Source organism: Haemorhous mexicanus, chromosome 1 (genome assembly GCF_027477595.1).
Source record: "Haemorhous mexicanus isolate bHaeMex1 chromosome 1, bHaeMex1.pri, whole genome shotgun sequence".
Lineage (NCBI taxonomy): Eukaryota > Metazoa > Chordata > Aves > Passeriformes > Fringillidae > Haemorhous > Haemorhous mexicanus.
Genome location: NC_082341.1, coordinates 47,341,028 through 47,355,059, shown reverse-complemented (window position 1 = coordinate 47,355,059; position 14,032 = coordinate 47,341,028). Strand labels below are relative to the sequence as shown.

Genomic DNA, 14,032 nt, shown 5'->3' with positions numbered 1-14,032 from the left:
CATAATCAACACTTAGAGTGCCTCACCAGGTCCCTGCAGAGTATGGTAATGTGTAGACAAAGAGTATTTGAAAGCAGTTAACCTAAAGAAAGGTTATATTAAAAGAAAGAAAATAGCAACACAAATCACAGAAATACTTAAAAATATGTGGTAAAATTTCTTTTCACAGAACTTTGGGAAAAGTTACTAAGCTTCAATACTAGGACACTAATATTGGTCAGAAATTTATACAACAGTGGAATGTCTTCCACAGCAAAAATATTCTTGATAAGGTGACTTTTTATGCACTCTGCAATACCAGCTAACACTTGAATGAAGTTTACTCTGGGGAGTGGCCTCACAGTTGGTCATTTTCAAAGCATTTCAAAGTCAGCTATGTACAAGAAGGGCGTGTACAGGTTGGAATATCTCCCAGAATGCAAAACCATTTTAAATTTGATTCAGTAGTCCGGACTTGAAGTTTATTTAAGACAAGCTGGATCATGTCACTCACGACCAATTAAGGAAGGAGGTTTTAGATGTTTACTCTTAGCAAGGCTTTACATGGGGATAGGGTAGGACTGCCTTGGCATTACACATTAAAATCTGTTCAGATCAACACCTTATGTTCATTTTTTTTAAATCAGATCTGTGCAGTCACCTGTTCTGGGCACTCAAATTATCTAAAGAATGTCAGTTTGATAAACAGATTGTTTACAAGGGGAGGAGAGAGTATTTCATCAGTGTATCAGATTAGAATTTTTTTTCAAGTAGTTCAGGTTTTATTTACACAGGCTGTAGACTGAAGGCCCTTTTTACTATGACATTCCTCAAAGCACTCACAAGACAGCTCTAAAATACACCTCTGACATGAAATCAGAGTACAGTAGAGCATCTTTAAGAAACTTTCAACCTTCATACAGATTCAAGGTGGCCAATTCCTCATTTTACTACAATTTTGCTTCTGTAAAACTTAAGCACGCAGCCAATTCACTCTAACAACCCCTTTTAAAAGGAAGGAAAAAAAAAACCAAAAAAAACCAAAAACAAAACAAAACAAAAAAAAAAAAAAAAAACAAACTGTGCCTGCCAAAGAAAGTGACCAATCGCAAGTGGCAGTCGTGCCAAATAGTATACATTTTTTATCAGATGGTCTCCTCTTGTGACAGATTTATGATCCTTTACGTATGATTTATGACCTTTACGTATGGCAGGCACAGAGTATCAACAGCGCTCCCGTCTGCTACCGGGTCCCTTCCGTCCCCGCTGGGAATCTTATCTGCCAGAGGCACATGAAAGGCAAACTCCCGCCTTGGGAAAGGGCCTCTCCTCCGCAAACCCTTGCGCCTATCACCCGTGCTCTGTCCTCTCCCGGCAGGATCTGACACGGCCCGGGCGGCTCCAGGAGCGGAGGCAGCGGCAGGAGCAAGGATCCAGGGGCGGGGCAGCGAGCGTCTCACCGCTGCAGAGCAAGAGGGTCGCTGCAAGCCCGCAAATCCCCCCGCGAGCGGGACGAGGGTGGCTGACAGGGCTCAGCCAGGAGCAACTATCCTGACCCGAGAGCGCGGCGCAAGGAGCAGCTCCTTCCCTTCGGACCCCAACCGGCCCCTTCCGTGTCCCGTGTCCCGTGTCCCCACGGTCCCCGACACTGACAACTCGCCGCCTCCTCGGCTGCGCCCCCTCCCCAGCTGACGACCTGGGGCAGGCCGGGCCCGGCCGAGCCCTCACCTCGGTGAACGGGTCCATCGCTGTGGCTGTGCCGGTGCCCGCGCAAGGTCCGCTCTGCCAAGGCCGCCCGCGAGCAGCCAAACCTCCGCCCCAACTGCTGCCGGGATTTGAATTTCAGCGCCCGCCGCGCGCAGGCACCACGGGAAGAGGGGGCGGCGCCCGCACGCGGGCACTGATTGACAAGAGCGCCGCCCAATCCGGCAGCAGGAGGCCGCGCGCGCCCGCCAGGGGAGTCTGAGGGGTTCGGCGGCGGCGCAGGCGGGGGGGCAGCCGGTGTTCCGGGCCGGGAATCGCGGCTGGGCTCGGGAGCTACGCCGCTGAGGGGGTGTGCGTGTGACCCTCTCTGCAGCCCTGCTGCCCAGCGCTTCCTTGTGTTGTGTGCCCGAGCCCATCCCGCCATGGCTGCCGTGTCAGAAAATTTGTTTGAAAAGACCTCTGAGATCAGGGAGTCCCAACCTATGGCGGAACTACCAACCGAAACATGGCACTGAGTGCCACGTCCAGTCTTTACCACCTTCAGTGATGGTGACTCCGCCACCTCCCCGGACTGCACATTCCAATGGCTAATCACTCCTGTGAAGAAATTCATCCTAATATCCAACCTAAACCTCCTTTGGCACGGCTCCTGTTGTCACCTTCCCCCTCCTCCTCGCTGACAGCCCCGTCTTCGAATTAAGAGACTTTTGCCTCCTTTACCTCCTTTATGGTCGATCACACATCTTGCTGCAGCTGCTCAGTAGGAGTGTGCCCTGACCCTTTTTCACTGGAAGATAAATTTTTCACCTGGCATTGACACGGAGATGTCAGCAGAAAACATTATTTTTGTGACATGGAGATGCTAGCAGAAAACATGATTTTTGACACGGTAAATGCAGAGGATATTTACCCAGTGTAGCTGTGAAACTTGTGGATCCTTTTCAAGATTCTTGAGTTTCTCCTCATGCTACAGCCTGTGAGTGTCATGAAACCACCCTCCACGTCCTACAGCTGTCCTCTGCACCGTTTCACTGGCGCTCCTTTCTCAGTGAATGTGGAATTAGCTGAGACCCACTGGTTGCTGAGGTTCACTCCTTGCTATCCATGCACCTCCCCAAACACCCTTCACATGCATGTTTTCAGTATAATCACAAATAGAGTTTGTTTTTTTCCTTATCTTCCATTTCCATTGGGAGGCTGCTATGGGCTTGCCTGCCCAAATGAATAAATCTTGGCAAATTTCCAGTCTGTCCATACATACTGGCACCCCTTTAGACCTTTTTGCTCCTGTGCAAATAGTGTTCATTACCTTGCATGAATGCACTTCTTCACTAGTGCTGTGCTTCTTGCCTCTTCAATTATTTATAGGCAGCAGTCTTTTCTTCTTCAGCCTTTATTTTGCCTTGCTAAACAAACCAACACTCTTTTCATTGTCCCTCATTAAAAAAGTCTTTCCAGTGTCTTATTTGCAAACACTATGGCATCAGTGTGCAGCAGAATCTAAAAATACAATATCAAATAATACTTTTCTGAAGAAATCGTCAAGATTGGCCACTCTGGCAAACAAACATCCCTGCACTGTTCTCAGATAAACATGGGTTGGAGCAGTCTGAGGTCCAGCATCAGAACTTGCTCACACATCAGGCAGAAAATTAGGACTTGCCAGATGGGACTTGTCACTCATTCATAATCTATGAACCAGCCTGTTCAGTGCTAAGAAAGAACAGGCTTTATTTCCTTCAAGAGAAACTAGGTTTAGCTATCACTGATAAACAACAGAAAAATTCCTTTAATGAAGCAGTAGGGAATGCAGGAAAACACCAGAAGACAAAATAGCCAATATGGAGCTCAAAGTCATTGGCAGAAAATAGAGAGAATTACCATTAAGTCCTTCTTTCTCCTGCCATCCCAAAGGAAGAAAAGTTGTGTACAATTTGAACCCTTTAAATAATGCAGAATTACTGCAATCTAAACATGCTTTCTGCTTTACTTATGGGTCTGTGAGATTTATTTGGTGCAGCTCCATCTGTCCTTGGTCCATTCCCAAATGTGGCTCCATCCATTGCTGGTGTCTTTCAAATGACACAGCAAAGCACATGATGCTCAGCCTGGAGGCCGACAGAACGGGGGTGGCTGCACTGTTAGTGTACATAAGGATGTGTAAATAACACTGACATATGCTAATTGTTACTATTAAAAAGAGGAAAATCATGATTCTTAATCTGTGCAATAAATTTCTTGTAAAATGTGTTTATATACTGTGTACTCTGAAAAATGAAATGGAAATCCCTAGGAGTGTATAACTGCTTAAATCAATGCAGTATATATGTGACAAATGTCCTTCCCTTTTGCTCTCTACAGAGCCAATAATTCCTTCATAATTCCGATCCAGACTTATCAAGGTCCAGCTAAAAATAAATAGAATACTTAGTTTCTCATCTTGTCAAGGAATTACATCTGCTTTCCAGGAACCAGTGGATAGTAAATATATCTTATCCTTTTACTACTCTAAGGAGCCAAAGAAAGTCAATCCTTTTCAGGAAATTAGATATAAAAATTAGGCCTGTTTTTTGCATAGTGGTGGGGGTACAGCTCTTAGCAATGGAATTTTCATTCATTTTCATTCATTGAAGTTATATTTTTCTTAATAAATAAGTAAAACTATTTCTGCAGCAACTTATGGGAAGAAAAATCAACTGATCTTTCACAGTGCAAAGGCACGAAGAAAAAGAGAGGGAAAGAAAGGAATGCCATGTGAAACCAGCAGAACAATGAGCCAGCTCTGCCTGTTCAACAGCTTTATATTTTATGCCAGACTCTTGCATTCAAAAATTATGAATCACACCCTTCACTGTCTCCTCCCCTCACATGATGTGGTTTAAGATGTCTTCTTGCCAGGCATAAGCTAATGAAAAGAAATTCTTTCTGTAACAATAAATAACACAAAACAAAGTACTGGCGGAACAGTTTTTGCTGGCTTGCAGTTTTCATGGGAGTTGAGAACTTATGCACTGGAGCCAGTCATTTTTCTTTTAACATGGCAAGAAGAACATTTTTACTTTCCCAGGTTTTCCTTCAGAAAATTTTAAAGTGTAATGACTGCTTTGACGTGTGCATTTTCAGAAGGTTATAAATGTTTGCATTAGCACTTTAATAAGAGTGGAGCACTTTTTAACTAATAAGGAGAACACTTGCCAAAGTGTTTTTTATGTCTGGCTTCCTTACAATACAATACAATCAGAAATGTAAAATATTGACGTTGAAAATGCTGATCCCACTGTAGTCCATTGTGTAGCTCTATTTTGTAATTGTCAGAGAATATTTCCTAAAACTTTCTTTCTGCTGAGAAACTGAGTTCATAATGCTGATTCCAAAGGAAAAATGAGCAAAGTGGCTCCTTGATGCATAGAAAAATCCTGTCAATTAGAAAAAAATTACTACTTGCCATCTTGTAATTTCCTTTTATTCATAGTTTAATAACTCAAAAGTTGATGCTCACCCATCTAGCACTTGCAAACACATTCAATTTGTAGCATGGTAATTAGAATACAGTAGTGTAGGATTCCTTGAAGTGTAGATTTCCTTTCAAAAGGTGTTTTTTGCCAGAAAAAATCCACTCTTCCACTAATAAGCTGAAGAGCTGTCATGATTCTGAGAGCCATTTCCCACCTGGTAGTAGGATTGCATGGGATTCCACAGAGAGGAGAAGCAAATGGATGGCCTTGCACATGATGGTATGCATCATAATTTCTGGACTAGAGTTCTAACTAGAATTAATTCTTCCCCTTGATTTTAGACAAAGAGGGAAGAAGAACCTTGGGGAAGAGACAAGGTGACAGCCCATGCAGAGCTTCTTGAGGACATTTCCTTCCCCTAGCCCGCTTTCTTTTTTGCCTCTCCTGGATCCTGGAGGATGTATGGCACAGGTCTGACTCTCTGGGTTTTGGCTATGTCTAAATTAAAGTCATGCTGTAGGAAATTCCCCTCTTCCCAGGCCCGTCTCAGCAGGACCCCTGTAATAAGGGAGTCCTGCACTACACAAGAGCAGTAAAAATATAATATCCATCCTTTCAGTGATTCTGAAATGAAGAGCAAATTGGTCTCTCAGATACTCTTGAATATCCTGGTATGCCAGAGAGCTGGCCTGGGAAAAGGCAATTTCACCTCCAAACAGATAATAGAAGGGCAGATCCATAATCTAGCAAAACGCTGCAGTTTAGATTAATCTGTACTTTCTATTACAAATGTTACATAATCAAAAACATTTTGATGGGCAGCATTTAGGAAATGTTCTCTAAGCCAAGCCAAAGATGATTATACTGCTTTTGTCAGCTCCTATGATAATCACAGAGGCAATTTAGACTGACATTATCCTGTAAAGGAATATATTCACGTCAGGAACAAGACAGGTTTCATGAGCGAGTAACCCAATGCATGACACGGATTTAAATTAGCAATGCTCAGAGCACAGGTCTCTCTCCTAACAGTCTGAATAGGAAATTCATAACCACCTCACCCTGTGGCAGCAGCTCTCTGGGCACAGAGAGCAATGCACAACTTTCCCAGGCATTGTCCTGGGGAAGGCTGTGGGAAGATCAGAGAAAAGAATGACAAACAATTCTTATCTTCACTTGCTGCACCTGTTGAACATGTGGAATGTGTTATGGAGATTTGTTTACCAAAGGGTGGTTTCTTAATTGGCCAATGGTGATGGTGTTTGGATTCAAGGACCAGTTGGGTCCACCTGTATCATGATCGTCTCTAAGGGCAATGGGTTTCTTAATACGTATAGAATAATGAAGTGATTGATCAGCCTTCTGAGAAGCATGGAGTCAATGCTAGTTATTACCCAGCTGGGGGCCTGCAGTTACATCACCCAGACTAAAACAATGCAAGGCCCCATAGCCATTACAGTGTAACTTTTACCTGGGACTTTGTTTTCTATTACCAAAAGGATTCATTCCTTATTCTGCCTTGACAAGTGTAGTTGGGGGGGAAATCCTTCAAGTGGATGCTTGCTGGGGGAAAATAGTACAGAAGCTCTCTTATGAGGAGCAACTGAAGGGGAAAATCTCATGGAAATCAAAGATGGAGGGAAAAGCAAAAACATTATAGGTTAATGGCGGACTCGATGATCTTAGAGGTCTTTTTCAACCTTAATGATTCTATGATTATGGGGAGAAAGAACTAAAACAAGATGAGTGAAAAATGGACAAGGAAGGATAACAAAGAAACAGGGGAAAAGAAAGAGGATATATTAAAATGGAGAAGTTGTGAAACAAGGAATGAGACAAAAACCATGTTTCATTAACAGCAAAAGACAATTGTCAAGTGGACTCAGTTTCAGAAAAAGATCTCTGGGTGGTTGAACTCTGCTTTTTTTACAAGGCTGTGGGAGTTAAGAAATATTTGCGTTTCATGCACTCTCAAAAGATTTATTGTCTTCAGTCAGTATAATATTGCATTTGTATCACTAAGTCATAGAAAGTTTCTCAGGGCTGTTAATTTAGGTCTCCTTACTGATTTACACAGGAGAAGGAGAATTAGACTACTTTCTTTTGTGTCTCAAAGTATACCACCCCCTTTTCTTTCTTTATCCATATGGTACAGTTGTACTATTTGCTGGCATAAAAATTCTGAAATTAAGCAAAGGGTGTGAGAGTACTTAAGTGCTGCTATGTTAATTTAAACGAAGATATTACTCTCAGTATCTGACACTACAACATATCTGTTGCAACTACAACATAGTGCAAAAGGAGTAATCACATCAGCAATTTCACCAGCCAAATTGTATTGCATTTTATGTTTTTGAAATATTTTCTGAACAATGGAAAAATTAGGACATTCTTGTTGAGAAACCTTTTTTTACTAACAAAAAAAAAAAAAAGTGTTTTATCAGTTCTAGCTTTTTTTTTAAAGACTCCAGAGGCTGTAAGTTTAACAGATGATAATTTTCTGACCTCCTGCCATCATGTTATAAATAAATAAATGAAACTACAGGACACATGGAAAAGAAATTATTTATAAAGAAGGCCAAGAATGTTACCTACAAAATCACCTGAAAGTTTTTAAAACCAAAATAGGTGCTTCAAATTAAATGTAGTCTATATGCTTTGCTAAATAGGGAAAGGATATGAGAAGGATACAAAATGGGTTTTATGTGAGTTCACAGTAGTTTTTTTCACTTTCTATATCAGTTCTTTAGGAAAAAAAACCAACCATACAGTATAATGATATCCTTTCTGCAAAAGTAGCATATTTACACTAGAGGGTGCTACTTAGACAGGATTTTAGGCTGCTCAGTGTCTTGCTTTGGAAAACCCTTTTTCAACATTTGGAAAAAATGCACATCTGAAATAAGAAACAGATGTTTCTTATGGGACAAATTCTACTGAAATTTAAATAAACATAACTGAAATTTTATTTTCCACACATATACCCAAGAGGGACACTGGTCCCTTATGTCATCTCAGCTTCAGTACAAACTGCATATATAATTACACTGAGGATGTGTTAAGAGATGAGTAAATATCCTTAATATTTCAATCTGTTTCTGCTTAACAAACTGATATGACACAGAAAATAGACTAACTAAAGGGATATAAAAATAAGACCATGTCTTTTCATTAATGAGAAGGGCAGAAGCATCTGATGGAGTAAAACCTAAATTAGCAGTCTATAGTGCAAACATTGTGTTACCGAATGCCTGGGTGAGTATGACAAAGGGTTGCTTTACCTTACAATAAAGCATGAAAGAAGGCAAAGGGAATGGAAATGGCCAAGAAGTTATTTAAAATAATTATTCCTTAACTCTTTCCACGGTGATGAGATTTATGTCTCTCTACATCTCCAGGGCCTTTGGCTGCCTCAGGTCAGGGTGCACATGGAGATGGTGCAGATCTTGGGCCATGAAGATAACTGCTGCTCCCTAACAGCTGTTTGCAAGCAGGTTGGTATAGGCACCTTATTTTATATGTCTAATCCAAAAATCTCTTTTGAACTTGGCAGGTCTGTAACAAGGTAAGACAGTGTTTGCCCTGCTCTGTCCCCATCTCAGAGAAGCTGCAGCTCCAACTCTAGGACTCTACTAACACCATGATGAGGAGGTAGCCAGGGAATCTCCAAAAACAGCAAGGAGGTGGAGGCGAATAAAGTCTGAAAATACCTCTGGTTTGGTTTACTGTTTTCCCCAACACTACTGAACACTTTCCATTGGCTGAATTTGTTACTGATACCACTTGGAAGGTGTTATTACTCACAGAATAAATAAAATAGCCTCAGCTGTTTTATATCCCCATTTAACCTCACAAACTATGTGGGAATCTGCAAAGTAAAGCTCAATAGCAGTGCCAGGCATGTACTTGGAAACTGGAAAAAGAGAGTGAGTTTATACCTTGGGTTTTGTCCCTCACTGAGTCAGTGTTTCTCCTTGAAAACAGGTTTTACCAGAAGACCACCTTCTCCAGGCCAGGAAAAGTCCCTTCTGCTCTACAGGTCCTATCCTATCCTAACTGTGAGAATCTAGATGTCCCATGAAGTGAAATGCTTTGATGAAGAAGTACATCATCACTCTTTCCACAGCTATTGCATCACTGCCCCCTAATGTTAGCTGGAAGGGTCCCCTGCTCCCAGCACTGGAGCTCCTGCTGCAGAAGAGTGCAGGACCCAGCATGTAGGTGAGAGATGCCTCCAAAACTCCATGTACTCACACTTACTACTGCACAAGTAGTAACTTCATTTCTTGTAAAAATCTGCTAAGGAGGTGTTTTGTGGTTTTTGGATATCCCCTTCTCGTTTTGTAAGTCTGTTGTATAGCTTGGACTAGCAAAAAATAGGGGATCAAATAAACAAAGTGGAAGAGGAAAAGATAAGGAAATTAATGGCAATAGAGAGAGGAAGATTGTGCTTTTTTCAGGTTGGTTAAGAAATAAGTGAATTCCTCACCTGAGAAGTCAAAACCAACAATGCACTGCTAGGAAAACTTTGCTTTTCAACTGAAATTATCCCAGCACCACAAAAGAGTTGACCAACTTCAAAAGGCACAAAGTACAAATATATAATAAATTGTCATTTTTTGTGGCCTCTGGTTCAACCCCAGCCAGCAGCCAAGCCCCATGCAGCTGGTCACTCACTCCCCCACCAGTGGGATCAGGGAGAGAATGGGCAGTGTAAAAGCTAAAAAAACTTGTGGGTTGAGATAAAGGCAGCTTGACAGAAAAAGCAAAAGCTGCAGGCACAAGCAAAGCAAAACAAGGGATTAATTCAGTGCTTCCCATGGGCAGGCAGGTCTTCAGCCAGCTCCAAGAGAGCAGGGCCCCATCACACATAGTGACTTGGGAAGAGAAACACCATCACTCCAAACATCCCCCTCTTCCTCCTTCTTCCCTCCAGTTTATATAGTGAGCATGATGTCTCATGGTCTGGAATATCCCTTTGGTCAGTTTGGGTCACCTGTCCTGGTTCCATCTCTTCCCAATCTCCCATGCACTTCCTAGCCACTTTGGCAGAAGAAAAAGCAGAAAAGGTCTCAGCTCTGTGTGAGCTCAGCTCAGCAATAACAAAACCTCTCTATATTATCAACCCTCTGTTCAGCACAAATCCAAAACACAGCCCCACACCAGCCACTGTGAAGAAAATTAACTCTACCCCAGCCAGAACCAGCACGGGGCAGATTGTCTTGTGCTGCCTGTGCTGCCTGACCTGGTATTTGTGTTGCCACAGCAAGGCACCTGTGATTCATCTGCTGGTGTTTACAGTTTGGTAGGCAGCTTGTGCTCGGCTGCCTGCCAGTGCTGCCTGCCACTGCCAAAGGCAGCACCCTGCCTTTCTGAGAAGGACCACTGTAGTGACAAGGCATTGCTGCAGAAGTGGACAGACGGTTAGAGGAGGAAAGGTCACAAGAGGCGTGAGTTGGTCCATCAGTCCATACTGAAGGAGGTGAAGGCTTTACTGTGACTGTTATATTTTTATAAGCTACTTGTCTGCCATAGGAAAGCAGCCTCTTTTTCATTAGTAGGTATAAGTACATTTGTGAGTGTACAATAGACATCTTAGATTTCTTTCCTCGTATGATAGCAGACAACAGTCAGGTGCACTCATAGGTTCACATCACAAGGATCTTACATAGCTTTCACTTCTCGGTACTTTACTGCAAGGTTTGCCTATGTTTTGTTTGCCCTTGTTGCATTGAGTGTATGGTTTTGAGCTTCCTTAGCATAAAGTGTGAACAAAGTCAGTGGATAAATCAATCTCAGTACTGGAGCTATATCAAGTTGTGCGTCTTAAAATAGCAGTCCCATTGAACAAGTCTATGAGTAAGCAGCTCCCACAAGCATGTACTACATTTGCTGTGTACTAGGAGTAGAGGACCCAGCTGGAATCAGAAGGTAATGTCAGACATTTCTGAAGGAGCTTCTAGAAAGAATATGTCTGGAAGAACAGTCAGTTGGAGTCACTTGGTCAGTGAAATTGTTTGGTCAGGAGATCCTCAGCCAGCTAAGAGTCATAAGGCAGGGAGAGAAGGCTGACCTTGAAACTCTGAAGGGCCTGAAGCTGTGCCAAATTATGCAGAGTTAGTTAAGGACTCTCGTTCTCAGCTTTCATAGTTCATCAGTGATTCTTTGTTGTCATAGAGAAGTGGTGGAAAGATGGTGTGAATATGAGGGAGGAACCAAATAAAACCGATGTTAAAACAATGTTATCTGCATTTGGATTTTAAATATGTATATATATATATATATATATATATATATATATATATAAATTTAAAATCCAAATGCAGATATACGCAAATATATTTTGATATGCATCTATATGTGTGTGCATTTATATATGTGTGTATATGTTGGAATTTTGCAGTGTTAGCTTCTGACAGAGATCAATAAAATGCGTCACTGCTCTTCCAGACTGTACACATTGCAGAGCTTGTTGATGCTAATATTCCTATAAAGATACTCCTCTGTTTGCAAGACATTGCAGTATTTGTGACCAAGTGACTATGACATTACCTCTGAAGACATGACCAGGTAAATCCAAAATTATCTGTGGAAGTAATGTTCCATTAAAGCTGAAATACAAGATGCATGTCCCCTTTAATTCTGGCTCCTAACAATGGGTATAGATCCATTTGGACTGTGGAACTGTGTCATTTAAGCTGTATTCTACAGTGTGGCTCATCTAAACATCACAATTTGTCCCTATGTTCCCTCATCTTGCTACAATGTGATCAGTGCCAGCTGCATTGATAGCCTCCAGAAATTTTTTCATGACAGAATAGCTTGTCTTTTTCCCTGCTGTCTTTTCAGACAGACTTGCAAGCCAAGATATCTTTAAGGTCAGAACTGCTAGAGGTACACTATATATATTTATATATATATATAAAATTGTATAATTATATATATGTGTGTAGCGCTTTTGTCATGAGATATTCAGTAATGTTTTTCTCAACTGACCTTTCCATGCTATGCTTTTCATCAACAAATGTGACAAAGCTTACTCAGAGATGAAGCAGAAAGCTGGGACAGGTGGCCCTTTAGCATCCCTCCTCTGTGCCTTCTGCTGCTATTGCTTTTGGCATCCTCTTGCTACAGCCAGGAGCTAGTATGACCTAAAAAAACCTTCACGCCATCCTGAAAAGGAAAAGGCTAGTAGGGAAGGAGAAAAAAACAAACTGGAGGCAGCAGATTCAGGGGTCACTGACTACTCAAGCACTCAGGGAAAGAAGACACCAGGGAGAAGCAGGCAGGAGATGAGAGAGATGGAGAGAAGGCATCCACTGGCTGGAGCAAGGAGAGTAGGTAGATGTGTAAAATACACAAAAATAGCTGGATAGTTACTAATTTCATTGCTATGGCATCCAAGGATATATAAAATAACACCTCTAGGAGAATTAGGTTCTATGCGGATAAATTTCTGGGAAGTTTCATTAAAATGGTACACAGTCTTTGTATTTTAGCAGTTTATAATTTCTTCATCAGCTGTGCTAATTATTTGCAGTGCTTGAACCGATTCACTGTATTTTGGGGTTTTTTGTCCTGCAATTGCCATGTATCACAAGCAAACTCTAACCCTTTAGGGGTAGCTTTGTCTCTCTAAATTTAAAAGTGTTTATTCAGTTCCTGCAATTTGAGATTTGGAGACAAGCCTGCAAGTTCCAGATGCTACATTGTTAGCAAAATGGTTTAGAGGGTATTTTAGGTTAAACTTGGATATGTTGACAGAGCATATATCTTTTTGGATCTTCAAAGAACTTAAGTTAAAAGCGACATCAAATTTGTCAGCTAAGTAGAAGTGTGTTTCAGCACTGGCTCCTCATTAGCCGACTGAGAAAAATGACACCTCAGTCTTTTCATAGCTGGTCTTAAGAGTACCTGGGTTTGACTGTGTGTGAGGCAGTAGAAAATAAAATGAAAATATTTGCTTTAAACCCTTATTTTTGTTTTTTTTAATAATTGCCTGTGAAGACTGACATGAAAGCAGACAGAGCTATCTGAACAGTGTTTACTCAGTCTCGTGATTGCATACTTGCAAGTATGCATGTCTGTCAAAGAAGGATTCACAAATCTCAGTGAAACTTTTCCAGATAGGAGGCAGAAAGGGAACCTCTGAAATATCAACAAGCTGTGATCCATAGAATTTCCCCCATTGCTACCTGATGATACAGCCAGGTCTTACTGGACAGTGCTGTGGAGAGAATCTCTGTGTAGAGCACATTGCAGGTATGGATTTATTGATGAGATGGAATGTGGCAGATATTTAAGATACTCAACTAAAGCACCACACAACTTCCCAGCTTTCTTCTCCCTATAGTGATCTCTTCTGGGAGATCACTACATTCCCATAATCTGTGTTAAGCACTATTCTGCTGGTAAGTCAATTTCAATTAAATTGCTCTCTCCAATAAATGTTGACCATTTAAGAAAAGTAAATGCATTATTGACACAGTAAAGTGTATTGATGTAATCTGACTTCAGTAGTCACCTTAAGTCTGCATGAAAAGTACAGAATCTTCCTACACCATGCCTACATTAATGGGTTACACAACCATGATTGCTAAGATAAAATAACTTGTTCCTATTTGATGTTCATTTTTAAAACACGCAGATTGTATTTCAAGGAGTGAAAGGTTTCACAAGCAAAGCAACAGATTGCACAACAAGTAAGGCACAGAAGGATGTAATATAAAGTCTGTCTTCTACTTTAAATTCTGTTTACTACTTATCAGTGTATGATAACCATCAGTTACGGCCCTAAACCGTTGCCCTGATGCAATTCCTCCATTCTCATTACATGGGACATTTCCAAGCACGAGACCCATCTCCCAGGGTGGCACATATCCGGCTAAGCACCC

At 41.5% G+C, this 14,032-nt stretch overlaps 1 protein-coding gene across 2 annotated transcripts in view; it reads right to left on the bottom strand.

Moving 5' to 3' along the window:
• Window positions 1-1,850, bottom strand: part of ANLN (anillin, actin binding protein) — a 28,715-nt gene extending 26,865 nt beyond the window's left edge. For both annotated transcript variants that reach the window (XM_059848713.1, XM_059848723.1), the window contains exon 1: window positions 1,708-1,850. In XM_059848713.1, coding sequence (XP_059704696.1) covers window positions 1,708-1,725 — 18 coding nt within the window. In that variant the 5' untranslated portion in view covers window positions 1,726-1,850. The remainder of the gene's footprint in view (window positions 1-1,707) is intronic.
• Window positions 1,851-14,032: the final 12,182 nt, after the last annotated feature.